This window comes from Dendrobates tinctorius, unplaced genomic scaffold, assembly GCF_039654945.1.
Source record: "Dendrobates tinctorius isolate UK_male_01 unplaced genomic scaffold, ASM3965494v1 ptg000165l, whole genome shotgun sequence".
Lineage (NCBI taxonomy): Eukaryota > Metazoa > Chordata > Amphibia > Anura > Dendrobatidae > Dendrobates > Dendrobates tinctorius.
In genome coordinates, this window is record NW_027361832.1 from 1472589 (window position 1) to 1487635 (window position 15047).

At 51.6% G+C, this 15047-nt stretch overlaps 1 protein-coding gene across 3 annotated transcripts in view; it reads right to left on the reverse strand.

Annotated features, from left to right (window-relative positions):
* INTS8 (integrator complex subunit 8) overlaps nucleotides 1-15047 on the reverse strand; it is a 131354-nt gene that overhangs the window by 97688 nt on the left and 18619 nt on the right. For all 3 annotated transcript variants that reach the window (XM_073550408.1, XM_073550407.1, XM_073550409.1), the window contains exons 11-12: nucleotides 1957-2098; nucleotides 1530-1600 (exon numbers count right to left, since the gene is read on the reverse strand). In XM_073550408.1, the coding sequence (XP_073406509.1) occupies nucleotides 1530-1600; nucleotides 1957-2098 (213 nt within the window). The remainder of the gene's footprint in view (nucleotides 1-1529; nucleotides 1601-1956; nucleotides 2099-15047) is intronic.

Consider the following 15047-nt stretch of genomic DNA (forward strand, 5'->3'; position numbering starts at 1 on the left):
AGTGACCGGCTGATTGCTGCAGTTCATCGGATCCTACCCATTTGTGCTTATGGTTGTTGTGTTCCACACAACTGAACCAGGTGAGTGGATCCATATCTGTGAAACGTTTATATCATTGGATAAGACCCTATTGTGCGCTTCTGTCTCCCCCTTTTTTTATATTCCAGCTGTGTCGGCACTCGTGGTCCTGGGGCTCTTATGCAGTTGTATGACACGTGAGCCAGACGCCAAAACAGCGCTGACGTCATTGTCCGATTAACCGCTTAAATATCGCTGTCAATAGCGACAGCGGTATTTAGTTGGTTGCAAGGGAATTACAAAACCCACTTTGTAACCATCAAACACCTGCGATGACAATCGCAGGTGCTGATGGTTACCATGCTAACCTGAGGTCACGTGAGGACTCTAGGGTACGGTGGCATGGGAGACCAAGCTATAAGCTGGGACTCACCGGCACAGTTAGTGAGACACAGTCTCATGGACTGCAGTACACAAGTTCTGCAGTGTATGAGATCATTAGTCAAAATAAAAATTATACATGTCCCACAGTGGGACTACGTATAAAAAAAAAAAAAAACAAAAAACAAAAAAAAAAAAAACACACACACAAATCACAAAAAGCCATTTTGCCACTCAGATGACAAATGCACTAGCAGGATGCAGCAGGCCCCCACTAATAAAGGCAGGGGGCAGTAGAGGTGCAAACTACTGATGGAAACATCCACCTACACACCTATCAAATTATGGAGGGGTTGGCTGCCTAGTAGAAAAAAATTCACACAAATAGGGCTTGAGTAGGACGCCAGTCACACAGGTACGTGTAATGCAAAGTGTCCGGCTTACAGCCCATTGATGACGCCCATAGTATTATCAGGCGGGCTGCCCAGAACTATATACATGCACCACACAGGGACAGACGCCCCAATACACCAAGCCAACAATTTTTCTACGTTAGCTGTTTTTGAAACTAGTGTTAGGACTCGCAAGCATGAGGACACTTGACATTGGGTTGTGAGCTTATCTATTTTGGCCAAAATATCAACCAATACCTCATTTAATGCATTTATCATATGCATTATTTTTTTTCATCTTTTATTGCACTTTTTAGCTTTTTTTCTTGCAGGATGCAGCTAGGCCCCTTTATGTTGGCTTGGTGTACTAGGGCAGTTTTCATCTATAGCCAAGATTGCAGGTAAATGCTCTCTTCATATGCTGTATGATAATCTGACCTTTTACTTTTTGTAAACATCACTGTCCTCATGTTATCTGGTGCTTTTATTGTTTTGTTGATAACTCCATAAAATCATTTTGGATTTAAAAAAATAAAAATATGTTTGAGAAGAAATCAGATTATGGTAAATTTCACAGAGTTGCAATTTTCCATTGTAAGCGAGTTTTCCCAAGTCAGTGCCAGCTAAAAAACCCTATAAATTAGTGGAATGCTAAAAAAACAAACAAAAAAAAAAAAAACCAAAAAAAAAAACGAACAAGGTTTACTATTCCATCTTCGTGGTGATCAAAGAACTTACTTTAAAAATGACGCCATAGTTCGCCTTTCAGACTCTGAGGCTTCTTCTACCTTTAGAGACCTGGAACACACCTAAAACACAAAGCAATATAACATCATGTCTGATGCTTGTCCACTTCAGTTTATATTCTCAGTAGCATTTCCTCCCCATCAAAAAGATAGAGCTCACATATAAAAAGGTCCTAGTATAACCCACCATGCCAGAAGTAACCTGTGCTCACAATTACTGTAAAAAAGTAAACGTGTATATCTGAGATTTAGGGGAACCCATCCCTGGCAAAGATCATTTTACAATATCCATAAGACACCAAAACACTAAAGCTCTGTAGAGGCCAGTTCTCTGACTGCAGGAGGTAACCTCCGACTCTGGCAACACCTCTTTAAGCTATAGGACAAAGATCAAAAGACTTGTGTTCAATAAGTTATACCTCGAGAAGATAATCTATTTTTTCTTTGCTAGGCTTCATGAAGAGCTGGTGGAACTGCACAGTGATGGTCCCACCCCGGAGGATGTCACGGACTGTGTTACAAGCGCAGATTTTATAGCAGACTTCAAGCGGAGCATCATTGCTGTGGAGAAATGAACATGTAAAATTAAAAACTTTATTACCGTATATACTCGCGTATAAGCCGAGATATTCAGCCCATTTTTTGGGGCTGAAAGTCCCCCTCTCGGCTTATACGCGAGTCATATACCTGGGGTCGGCCGGGCGGGGGTGTAGGAGATCATACTCACCTCTCCTAGCATGTCTCTTGCAGCCCCCCCGTGCTTATTCCATCTTCTCGGCGCTGTTCTTCCTGCTTTCAGCGGTCACGTGGTGCCGCTAATTACATATGCGCATATGTAATGAGCGGCACCACGTGACCGCAGGAAGAACAGCGCTGAGAAGATGGAATAAGTATGGGGGCTGCAAGAGACAAGCTAGGAGAGGTGACTATAGCGGAGGGAGCCATATTCACCTGTCCCCCGTTCCACCGCTGCGCGTCACTCTGCTGTCTTGCTTCCTCTGGCAGTGATGCTCAGGTCAGAGGGGGCCATGATGTAGTTAGCAGGCGCCCTCTGCCTGAACAGTCACTGTGCAGAGCCGGCAATGCTGAGGAGCAGCAGCAGGGACAAGGTGAGTATATAGGTTTTTTTTTTTTTTTTAAATTGAGGCAGCGGCAGCATTATAAGGGGCCACTAATAACTGTGCATCATTGTAAGGGGCCGCTCACCGTGCAGCATTATAAGGGCAGTAGCTTTGGCATTTTCCACCCTAGGCTTATACACGAGTCAATAAGTTTTCCCAGTTTTTTGTGACAAAATTAGGGGGGGGGGGGGGTCGGCTTATACACGAGTATAAACGGTATATGTCCATAGTTATACAGACAATAGAGTTCCAAGCAGAAACAGTGACCTTGTATAATACAAGTAGACACTTCTATGGAGACTACAGATGTCTGTGAATCACGGTCTAAATACGGACTGAGGTCTCCTGACTCGAACCTGACAGCCTCATAAGTATATGGGAGGCCGTCAAGTTTGAGTTAGGAGAGCAGTGGGCAGTGTATGCATTGCCGTTGGTAATCAAAATGTCTGAATTTTGGCCTCAAAAGGAAAGGGTTATCTCCTTTCCGATTATGACTGTCCCAGGATAATTTCCTCCCCCACCCCAACAAAAGTCTCCACCGTGGCCCCCAATGTCAAGTATAGGCTGTGGCGCTGGCATTAAGTTGACTAGACAGCAGCCAATCAGTGAGCTCAGTGGCTGTCTGCAAAAGCAGCCACTTAACTCATTGATTTACTGCCGTGCTGTCAATGCGACGTCAGCACAGCAGCCAATGCCAGACATCAGGGGCGGTGGTGGAGACTCACTGGTGGACCCGAAGAAAGAGAGGGGACAGTGCAGTTTTTTTAGAAACTGCAGCCGGAGCAGAACATTGTCTGACAGGCTACAACCTCTTTAAAAAGGAGGTGTCCAAGCAAAATAGGGATTTGTGTGTACTCCCCGTAAAATCCTTCGCTCGCCTTATTGGGGGACACAGAGACCATGGGTGTATGCTTTGCTGCCACTAGGAGGCTGCCACTATGCACAAAAAAATGTTAGCTCCTCCTCCGCAGTATACACCCCACCGATCGGCACCAATTTCCTCAGTTTAGCTTAGTGTCAGTAGGAGGTGGACACGGGTCTTTCATTAGACCCATATCTACCTCGTCGTGCGTCGTTCCTTTACAGGTTCTACGGAGGGATACAGAGTGAAAAGTCACATCTGTACTCCCACATGGAGTCTGCGAGTACGGCGTGTACTGCCACCCCGTATCCTTGCAGTTCTCCGCGGCAGGACCAGCCAGACGGACGCCGACACCAAGACGTGCCGGCGACTCCAGGGGTCCTTGTCGCCAGTCTCCCTCCCACTCGCCTACCAGAGCCTGTCGGTTGGATGAGACGCAGGACTTCTTCAGACCCAGGTAACGGATCGGGGATGGGAGAGTATAGATTTTTTTTTTTAATGTTTATTACCTGGCTGCTCATTCCCGACGGACAGGGGGCCTCTTCAATGGCACAGGGATGCGGGCGCTGCGGTCGCACGCAGTCGCCCTACATCTATAGGCACACCATGCTCTTTTTTGCTGGCCCCTTGAGAGCGGCATGCGGCGTCCCCTTCTTCCGACCTCCGCGCCGACCCCCTGCTGACAGGCGGCCGCCGCAACTAATTTAGGCCCCGGCTTCAGTTCGGGCCTACCGCTGCGTCGCGGCCACGCCCCCCGCCCCTTTCTTCTAAGCGGGCTTCTCTCCCGCTCTTCCCAGGTCCTTCACCTGCCCAGCCTGCTATTGGCTAGAGGGCGGTGAATTTTAACCCTGCGATGTGCTCCGCCCTCCCTCCTCTCCTGGACGCGCGCTCTCTCTCAGGCAGGCGCCATTTTACCAGCCTGTTAGCCGGACACCAGCTCGTCACCGGATCATCTTCTGCCAGCTGGTTTTTTCGTTCAGGAGGTCTATCGGCCGGATTTCGCTCTGACCTGCATCCACTGACAGGTCGCAGAGCACCGCTTCTGGGGACACCGGACCGTGAGTAGCTCTGCACTGCAGACTGCCCCTTCTCCGCCCTCTGTCCCCCAACCTTCCGGCATTACCTCAGCTTTTCACTATGTCTACCTCTAAGTCTGATCGTACCCGCTCTACTGCCCCCCCCCCTGCACTTTAGTCAAGTTCTTTGCATGTTCTTCGTGCAATCGCAAACTTCCCTCAGGCCAGTCCACTCCCCTCTGCCTGGATTGTAGCAACCCAATTCAGCCTGACACCGTCCAGGAGCCATCTACGGCTCCAGGTGAGAGTGAACCCCCCATGCCTGGCTGGGCCTCCTCGCTATCTGAATCAGTGGCAGACCTCACCAAGGTGTCTCAGTCCCTGGTGGCCGTTCTTGATAAGTTGCCCCTGGAGTCTTCAGCAGGGCCAAGCAGGTCCCAAATTGTTCCATCTGAGTCAGCCAGCGTTAGTCGCAAAAGACCCAGGCAAGATGCCCAGCCGGATTCCTCTCCTAGTCCCATCTCACCGCATAGCCCTTCTCAGCAGCCTCCCTCTCGTGCCTCCTCTCCCGAGTCAGGTGAAGCGCTTTCGGACAGGTCATCTGAGGGGATTTTAGAGCTGGATTCAGACCAGCATGCAAACATGAAGGTCACAGTGCAGAACCTCATTGCAGCGATCCATCATACTTTCGATATTGCTGACTCCCCTGCGAAATCCTCAGATCAGGAGGTTTCGTTCAGACGGGCAGAAACTCCCTCCAGGGTTTTTCCTTCCCATTCCGAGTTTGGGAAGATTTTTACCAAGGAAAGAGAGGATCCGACCAGACGCTTTCAAAGAGGAAAACGTCTAGGCGTACTCTACCCATTTGCTAAGGAGCTCACGGACAACTGGTCAGCCTCTCCCTCGGTGGATCCGCCCGTGTCCAGGCTTTCCAATAACACGGTTCTCCCGCTTTCAGGCGTGGCGTCCCTAAAGGATTCTAATGACAGGATTATAGAATCCCTGGCGAAGTCTGCCTTTGAAGCGGCTTCAGCGGCTGTGTGCCCAATCTTTGCTTCATCCTGGGCAGCAAAGGCCATAGCCACGTGGGCAGACGACCTTCGTCAAGGCGTCTTAGATAAGGCGCAACCGGAGCGTTTGGCCGATCTCGCCAATCAGATCTTCTTTCCGCTTCCTTGGATGCCGCATCCTGTGCAGTTCAGGCGTCAAGCAACGTAGTTGCAATTCGACGTACAGTTTGGCTAAAGGCCTGGCAAGCGGACTTGTCTTCTAAAAAGTCCCTCACTAACCTGCCTTTTCAGGGGGTGCGCCTCTTTGGGTCCCAATTGGACCAGATTATTAAGGACGCCACCGGAGGCACGAGTTCACTCCTCCCTCAGTCCAATCCTCGCAGAACTCCACTAAGGCGTCAGTTTCGACCCTTTCGGACTTTCCGCCGTTTCAATACGGCGGACAACTCCTCCAGCCAACAGAGACCGCAGGCTCGCCAGGAGAGAAAGAAAGTTTCCTTCAGACCCACTCCTTCCTGGCGATCCCACTCTTTCCAGGACAGACCGTCCAGATCTGGATCTGGACGGTCTACTTCAGCATGACTATCGTCGGACACGCGAGGAGCCTTTCCAATTGGGAGGCAGACTTCCTTCCTTCAGGGACGTTTGGCTGGCCTCCGTAGAGGACGCTTGGGTCAGGGATGTCGTATCCTCAGGATACAAGATACAGTTAGTCTCTCTCCCCGGGATCGTTTCTTCGAATCCCGGCCTCCAAAGGATCCAGCCTTGATCCCGGGGTTCTCTACGGCTATCGCCTCTCTCCTCAGACAGCACCACTACCAGCTCGTCGCACTGCTCTTCGGTCTTGCCACCGCTCCCAGACTCTTCACAAAGATCGTGGCTGCGTTGATGGCTTTGAGAGTCAGAGGTCTCGTTCTTTTCCCGTACCTAGACGATATTCTGATCAGGGCTCCCTCATTTCAACAGGCTCACCAAAGTTTGTCAATCGTTCTGGACACTCTTTCCGATTTCGGGTGGATCGTCAACAGGAAAAAGTCCTGTCTGGTTCCTACCCAACGCCTGGTCTTTCTAGGCCTTCTGTTCGACACTCGTCGGTCAAGGGTCTTTCTCCCACAAGAGAAGATTCTCTCTCTGCAGCAGGAAGTACGATCGCTGCAGATCTCACGATTCCCGTCCCACCGTACAGCCAGGAGGGTCCTGGGAAAGATGGTGGCAGCGATAGAGGCAGTTCCCTTTGCCCAATTTCATGCCAGACCTCTCCAGCAGGCCATTCTGTCGAAGTGGAACAGGTCGCCACGGTCCCTGGATCGCCCTGTTCCTCCTTACCGGATCAAGCGGTCCCTCAACTGGTGGTTGTCGTCACCTCTCATTCTATCGGGTCGATTCTTCCTTCCCATTCGCTGGCAGATAGTAACCACAGATGCCAGTCTCCTCGGTTGGGGTGCAGTGTTCCGCTACCACACTGTTCAGGGTCGATGGTCGGATCGGGAATCAGTACCGATCAACATTCTGGAGATTCGAGCTATCCATCTTGCTCTCGTTCACTGGGAAAGGCTCCTCAAGGGACTGCCGGTACGGATTCAGACAGACATCGCCACAGCGGTGGCATGTCTACCGCCAAGGGGGAACACGGAGTGTCTCAGCCCTGGCGGAGGGGTCCAAGATTCTTCGTTGGGCGGAGATTTCCGTTCCGACAATTTCCGCGGTGCACATTCCCGGTGTAGACAACTGGGCTGACGATTTTCTCAGCCGCAAGGGTCTCGCGGCGGGAGAGTGGTCCCTCCATTCGGAGGTGTTTCATCTCCTCTGCCTTCGGTGGGGAACCCCGGATGTAGACCTCATGGCGTCTCGCCTCAACAGGAAAAGTCCCACAATTCGTGTCCAGGTCTCGGGACCCTCTGGCAGTGGGCGCGAACGACCTGGCCGTTCCTTGGTCCCAGTTCGACCTTCCCTACCTGTTCCCTCCTCTGCCTCTTCTTCCCAACCTGTTGAAAAAGTTCAAGGCAGAAGGAATTCCAGTCATTCTCATTGCCCCGAATTGGCCCAGAAGGTCTTGGTTCGCGGACATTGTCAACCTTCTCGCGGACGCCCCCTGGAAGCTTCCAGACAGAACAGATCTGCTGTCTCAGGGACCGATTTGCCACCCCAATTCTCGGCCGCTCAATTTAACGGCGTGGCTGTTGAGACCGAGGTTCTGAAACGGGCAGGATTTTCCGACCAGGTAGTTCAGACCATGATCCGAGCCAGAAAGCCATCATCTTCCAAGATCTACTACCGTACTTGGAAGGCCTATTTCACTTGGTGTGAGACCAATGACATCGCGCCCATGTCCTTTTCGCTCCCTTCAGTCCTAGCGTTTCTTCAGGCAGGATTGGATGCGGGCCTTGCCCTCAGTTCCCTGAAGGGTAAAGTTTCGGCGCTGTCCATTCTATTTCAGAAAACATTGGCTTCCCGTCCTCAGGTTAAGACCTTTCTTCAGGGCGTGGCTCACACGGTTCCACCGTACCGGGCGCCCGTGGATCCATGGGATCTTAATCTGGTTCTTGAGGTTCTGCAAGGTCCTCCCTTTGAACCCCTCAGTGATATTTCCCTTTCTCTCCTTTCTTGGAAGGTAGCCTTTCTGGTGGCCTTCACCTCCGTCTGGCGCGTGTCGGAATTGGCAGCTCTTTCGTGCCGCTCCCCTTTTCTGGTGCTCCACCAGGATAAGGTAGTTCTGCGGCCTCCGCCCTCTTTCCTGCTGAAGGTGGTGTCCTCGTTTCAGCTCAACGAGGATATCGTGCTACCATCCTTTTGTCCGTATCCAACTCATCCCCGAGAGCGGTCCTTGAACAAGCTGGACCTGGTTAGGGCGATAAGAGTCTGTCTAGGACGACTTCCTTGCGAAAGACAGTCTCTTTTCATTATCCCTGATGGGGCACGGAAAGGTCACTCGGCGTCAAAGGCCACTATTGCTTGCTGGATCAGATCGGCAATTTTGGAAGCCTACCGAGTTAAGCGTCGCGGAGCCCCTCCGGGGATCAGGGCCCACTCTACTAGGGCAGTGGGTGCCTCCTGGGCGGTGCGCCACAGAGCTTCCGCGCTGCAGCTTTGCAAAGCTGCAACATGGTCATTGGTTCACACGTTTGTGAAATTCTACAGAGTCCACACCTACGCTTCGGCGGACACCAGCCTAGGTAGACGGATTCTGCAGGCCGCGGTGGTGAGTCTGCTGGCCTGATGGAATTTTGTTTCCCACCCCAGGGACTGCTTTGGGACGTCCCATGGTCTCTGTGTCCCCCAATAAGGCGAACGAGAAAACAGGATTTTTTGGGTTGCTTACCGTAAAATCTGTTTCTCGGAGCCTTCATTGGGGGACACAGCACCCTCCCATGTTTTACAACTCCTGTTCTTACGTTTGTCGGTTGGTTACAGTTGAGTTGTCTGTTCTGTTTTCGTTCTGTTTTGTTACTTCTCCTACTGCTTTCTCACTAACTGAGGAAATTGGTGCCGGTCAGTGGGGTGTATACTGTGGAGGAGGAGCTAACATTTTTTTGTGCATAGTGTCAGCCTCCTAGTGGCAGCAAAGCATACACCCATGGTCTCTGTGTCCCCCAATGAAGGCTCCGAGAAACAGATTTTACGGTAAGCAACCCAAAAAAATTCTGTTTTCTCAGAGCCAATCATTGGGGGACACAGAGACAGTGGGTGTTATGCTGCTGGCCACTAGAAGGACACTAAGTAAACCAGAAAAAAATAGTTAGCTCCTCCCCTGCAGTATACACCCTCTCGCTGGATGAGATTTCTCCAGTTCGGTGAAAAAAGCAGTAGGAGCATAAATAGTCAACAATAACCATAATTATGTCAAAACCTAAGAATGCTACAGTGAGCCAATAGGCTAAACAGGGTGGGTGCTGTGTCCCCCAATGATTGGCTTGGTGAAAAGGATTTTACGGTGAGTACACAAAAATCCCTATTTCTCCTACGCCTCATTGGGGGACACAGACAGTGGGACGTCCTAAAGCAGTCCCTGGGTGGGGAGCATACGTCTGCTAATACCCCATGTACCACAGACTCAACATTGAGGTACTGCCGATTGCAGGCTGCGTCCGCAGAGGCCCGAGAATGATTTTGGTAATGTCTTGTAAAAGTATGCAGACTGGACCAAGTCGCAGCCTTGCAGACCTGTCCTGCCGACGCATGGTGCCGAATGGCCCAAGAAGCGCTCACTGAGCAGGTAGAGTGCTCCTTAATCCCTGCTGGGACAGGCGCGTTCCTGACACGGTAGGATTCCTGAATCGCCAAGCGAATCCACCTGGCTAGTGTTGCTTTTGAAGCGGCTAGACCCTTCCTCTGCCCCTCTGGAAGCATGAAAAGGGCATCTGACTTGCGGAAGGGAGCAGTCCGCGAGATGTACCGTCTCAGAGCCCTAACCATATCCAGGGTGTGGAGGGCCTTCTTAATGTGATGGACTGGCGCCGGACAAAAGGAAGGCAAAACAATTTCCTCGTTGAGATGGAAAGGGGAGACGACCTTGGGAAGGAAGGACGCGGACGTCCTGAGAACTACCTTGTCCTGATGAAAATTCAGGAACGGAGAACGGCAGGACAGGGCTGCCAATTCCGAAACTCGTCTGACGTAATTGCCACTAGAAAGACCACCTTCCAAGAGAGGACTGTCAGCGACACGTCCTGCAGCAGTTCAAAAAGAGCCTCCTGTAAGGCCCCGAGAACCAGGTTAAGGTCCCATGATTCCAATGGCCTTATATAAAGGAGGCGCCACATGGGAAACTCTCTGAATGAACGTCTTGACCTGAAGTTAATTTAGCTTTAGAAAAGCGCTGACAAGGCTGAAATTTGGCCCTTGAGCGAGCTAAGCACGAGGCCCGATTTTAATCCGGATTGAAGGAATTCGAATATGACCGGAATGGAAAACACCAGAGGGGATCGACCATGATCCTTGCACCATGAAAAGAAGGTTTTCCAGGTGCGGTGATAGATGAGCATGGACACAGGCTTCCTAGTATTAATCATGGTGGAAATCACGTCGTGAGAGAACCCAGCCTGTGCTAAAACCCAGGATTCAATGGCCACGCCGTCAAAGACAGGACCCCGGAGTTATGGTGATAAATCGGGCCCTGTGAGTGTAGATACATGCAATGTGGAAGTCGCCAGGGGACGTCGGCGACTAGTTGTATTAGTTCTGCATACCATACTCGGCGCGGCTAATCTGGCGCGACTAGGATCACTGGTACACCCTCTGCTCTTCTTGATGACCCTCGGAAGCAAGGGAAGAGGGGAGAAGATGTACGGGAGCCGTAACCGGTCCCATGGCAGAACTAGGGCGTCCGCTGAACTGAGGAACCTTGTTGTTTAGTCTTGAGGCCATGAGATCCACATCCGGAGTCCCCCAACGATGACAAATCTGCTGAAAGACTTCCGGATGAAGAGACCACTCTCCCGAGGCAATGCCTTGGCGACTGAGAAAATCTGCCGACCAATTTTCTACGCCCGGGATGTGGATTGCTGAGATGGGAGAATCGTTGGTCTCGGCCCAATGGAGGACGTGACTCACTTCGTGTATGGCCCTCCTGATCCGGGTACCTCCCTGGCGGTTGATATACGCTACAGCCGTGGCGTTGTCGGATTGGATCCTGATGGGGTGACCTGCGAGGAGATGGTGGAAACTCCATAGAGCTAATCTGATCGCTCGTAGCTCCAAAATGTTGATGGGGAAACGTGACTCTCGGGTTGACCAACGACCCTGTGCCGTGTGGTGACGAAAGACTGCACCCCAGAAGACTTGCGTCGGTGGTTACTACCAACACTCTTACTGGGAGAAAAGACCTCCCTTGATTCAGGGAGGACCTCAGTGTCCACCACCTGAGGGCTTGCCTGACCCGCAGGGACAGAAGGATCCGACGGTCCAGGGAGAACGGGTTCTTGTCCCAAGCTAACAGCAACACATGTTGTAAGGGACGGAGACGGAACTGTGCAAATGGAACTGCTTCCATAGCAGCCACCATCTTTCTGAGAACTCTCATGGTGAAACGAATGGAGTGAGAAATTGGACGGGAAAGAGTCCGCGCTGCCTGTTGTAAGGCTTGGGTCTTTTCTGGAGGGAGAATGACCAACCCGCGGAAAGTGTCCAAGATCATTCCTAAAAAGGAAATCTGCTGAGCCGGTTTTGGGAAAGACGTTTCGAAGTTTATCTTCCACCCCAGGCGAGATAGTGTATTTACTGTTATCCATGGATTCCTCGCAGGCTGGAAGGGACGGACCCTTGATGAGCAGGTCGTCCAGATATAGTAACACCACCACTCCCCGAGAGTGGAGAATGGCTATGACAGCCGCCATGACCTTGGTAAAGACCCTGTGGGCGGTGGCGAGTACGAAGGGCAAGGCAACGAACTGGAAGTGTTAGTGAATTGCAAAACGCAGGAACTGCTGCTGGGATGGGCAGATCGGAATGTGAAGGTAAGCGTCCTTGATGTCGATGGATGCTAGGAACTCTTTTTTCCATGGAAGCGACAACTGATCGGAGAGATTCCATTCGGAATTGCCGTACCTTGACAAACTGTTTAACAGTTTGAAATCCGGAATGGGTTGCATTGTCCCGTCCTTTTTTGGAACCACAAAAAGGTTTGAATAAAATCCCCTGAACCTTTCGTGATGAGGGACCGGAATGATGACTCTGTCCCTTAGCAGAGCCTGGACAGCCCGAAGGAAGGCTCTTGCCTTTTTCTTGGGGGGAGAGAAGGAAAAACCGAGTAGGAGGGGGAGAAGAAAACTCTTGTATCCGGAGGACACCAGCTCCCTGACCCACTTGTCGTTGACGACCGCGAGCCAGGTGTGACTGAAGGAAAGTAGGCGACCGCCTACTTTGTCGGTGTCCGCTGGATACCGCAACAAGTCATTGGGTAGATCTATGAGATCTGGCTCCCCTAGATCCAGAAGCCCTAAGCCTGGGTTTCCAAGAGCGGTTAGGTCTGTATGAGACCTGGGAGCCTCTGTCTCCGCGCGGGAACCGACCTGATCCGGAAGAGAAGGTAGAGGAGGACCAACCGGAATTGTTGCGAAAAGATCGAAAACGCGTCGGCTGTTGGTTGCGAAACGGCCGAACAGCCCCTTTTGTTGAGGAAGGAATTTACTTTTTCCCCCGGTAGTATCAGAAATGAGCTGGTTCAGTTTCGCTCCAAAAAGACGACCAGTTTGAAAGGGGAGAGAAGTCAACCATCTTTTAGATGTGGCATCCGCCCGCCATTCGTGGAGCCATAGGGCTCTTCTAATGGAGATCGCATTAGCGGCAGGTGGAGCAGCGCAATTGGCAGCATCAAAAGAGGCGTCCAAAACAAAGTCCGCTGAGTGAATTATCTGCCTGGCGACAGTGGATGCCTCCGGAGGAAGATTACTTCCTTCCAGGGCACCAATCAAGACTTGTGCCCAAGAAGCCATTGCTTTAGTGACCCAATTTCTTGCGAAAGATAGAAAAAACGCTGCTCCTGAAGCTTCAAAAACTGAACAGGCAAGGTAGTCAATCTGACGATCGGAGGGGTTTCTGACTGAGGAACCCTCAGAAACGGATAGGAGCGTTTTAGAAGCAAGACGCGATACAGGAGGGTCCACCGGAGGGGACTGTAACCAATCCTTCATTAGGTCTGGATCAAAAGGGTATTTAACCTGAGTAGACTTTTGCCCTGTGAACCGCTTATGCGGACGATCCCTATGTTTCAGGACAATTTCCTTAAACTCCGGATGGCTGGTAAATAACCTGCGCACACGCTTGTTTTTCTTAAATGAGATAGGATGTGCTGGAGCGGGAATATTTTCCTCATCCAAATTCAGAATCCTGTTGACTGATTCTATAAGAGAATCAAGCGACTCTTGATCAGTTGGGGGATTCTGAGGGGCTGACGTGTCAGATTCGAATTCAGAGTCGTGCTCGCTGTGAATCTCAGGAGAGGGAGAGCGAGAGACAGGAGTCGCCGATGCTGAGGCGCGAACGTGACTAGGAGACGCGTCACGGGTCTGCTTTCTAGAGACCTGACCATCCCTTGAACGAGTACGGCCCCTGCTTGTGGACGGTTCCCGGCTGACGCCGGAGCCCTCCTCGGGAGGCAAGGACGCTTTCTGACTTAAAGAGTCCTCCCGGAGGGAGAATATAGCCTGGGTAAGAGACTCCACCGACCGTGACAGGGACACAGCCCACTCAGTGGTACTAAACGCAGGAGGCCCGTCAGCAGCGGCTGCGAGGGGCGATTGAGCGCAGGCCGGGGCGCAGTCCGTGCATAATGGATTAGTCTGTGCACTGGGTAAGGCAGACTTGCAGGTGGTACACACGGTAAAAAATGCAGTGTGCTTCTTAACAGCCCGTTTAGCCTCCTTTGACTGAGGCATAGCGCTCCTGAAAGGGTTAACGGCAGAGTGTCTGCAGCTGCAGGGAGTGTGCCGGGAAGGGGTTAAGCTTTAATATGAGGGCAGATGCAGCTTACCCACGATCCTGTGCTGTGTCCCCCGGGAGGAACAGTGGTGGCCCTGTGGTGTCACCCGGTGTCCGGCAGAGTGCCCGCCTCACAGCTCATGTCCAGAGCAGGCTGAGGTAAAAGACATGGCCCCCCCGAGATTAGAATTCCGCATCTCGTAAGGAATGAGAGGCGCCAAGACGAGGGGGGCGGCGCCATTCAAATTGCGGCCTAGTAGGCCGAAAACAAAATTTTTGGCCTCCACGAGCGCGGGGAGGGGGGGGGGGGGCCCCCGCGATGGGGTGCCGGTGAACTGCCGCTCACGCTAAGTCAGCGATTCTCCCGGGGACCAGGATCCGACCCCATACCTCCACTCCAGTGCTCGGCAGGCCGGGCTGTCCGGGGCCATCCATGCAGGTCTTCTCATCCTCCTGGGCTGATGTAGCAGGGCTGGAGGAGTTCTTAAAGGGGTATGCTCAATCGATCCTCACTATGGCAGGGGAATGGAGAGCTATGGGGCTGATTCAGGGCATTCAGGAATCGGAAGCGCTCTTCCAGTCTTCTCCATTGCACTCCATGCGCTTGCCCTCGTATCCGTAGATTACCGGGACTGTAAGGATCATCGCCATCATCACCAGAGGAATCAGCCCTAATCGTCGCAGGAAAGTGTATGGGGAGGTATACTCCGCATGCTTGCCTGTTGTTGGTTCGGGGGACAGCGGGCCGTAGCAAGGAACCGTCGCCCCTTCACTCCGTTAATTAAAAAATAAAAATTTACAGAAAAATTAAAAATAAAATAAAAATGGTGGGGTCTGAAACCAGACCCAAGTGCCTCCTACAGACACTAAGCAAGTACTGGAGAATCTTAGCCAGCGAGAGGGTGTAAACTGCAGGGGAGGAGCCAACTTATTTTCTGGTTTACATAGTGTCCTCCTAGTGGCCAGCAGCATAACACCCACTGTCTCTGTGTCCCCCAATGAGGCGTAGAATAAAAGATTGCCCAGGGAACGAGATTATATATATCTCTCTCTCTCTCACACACATACACACATTTTTCTCTCCGT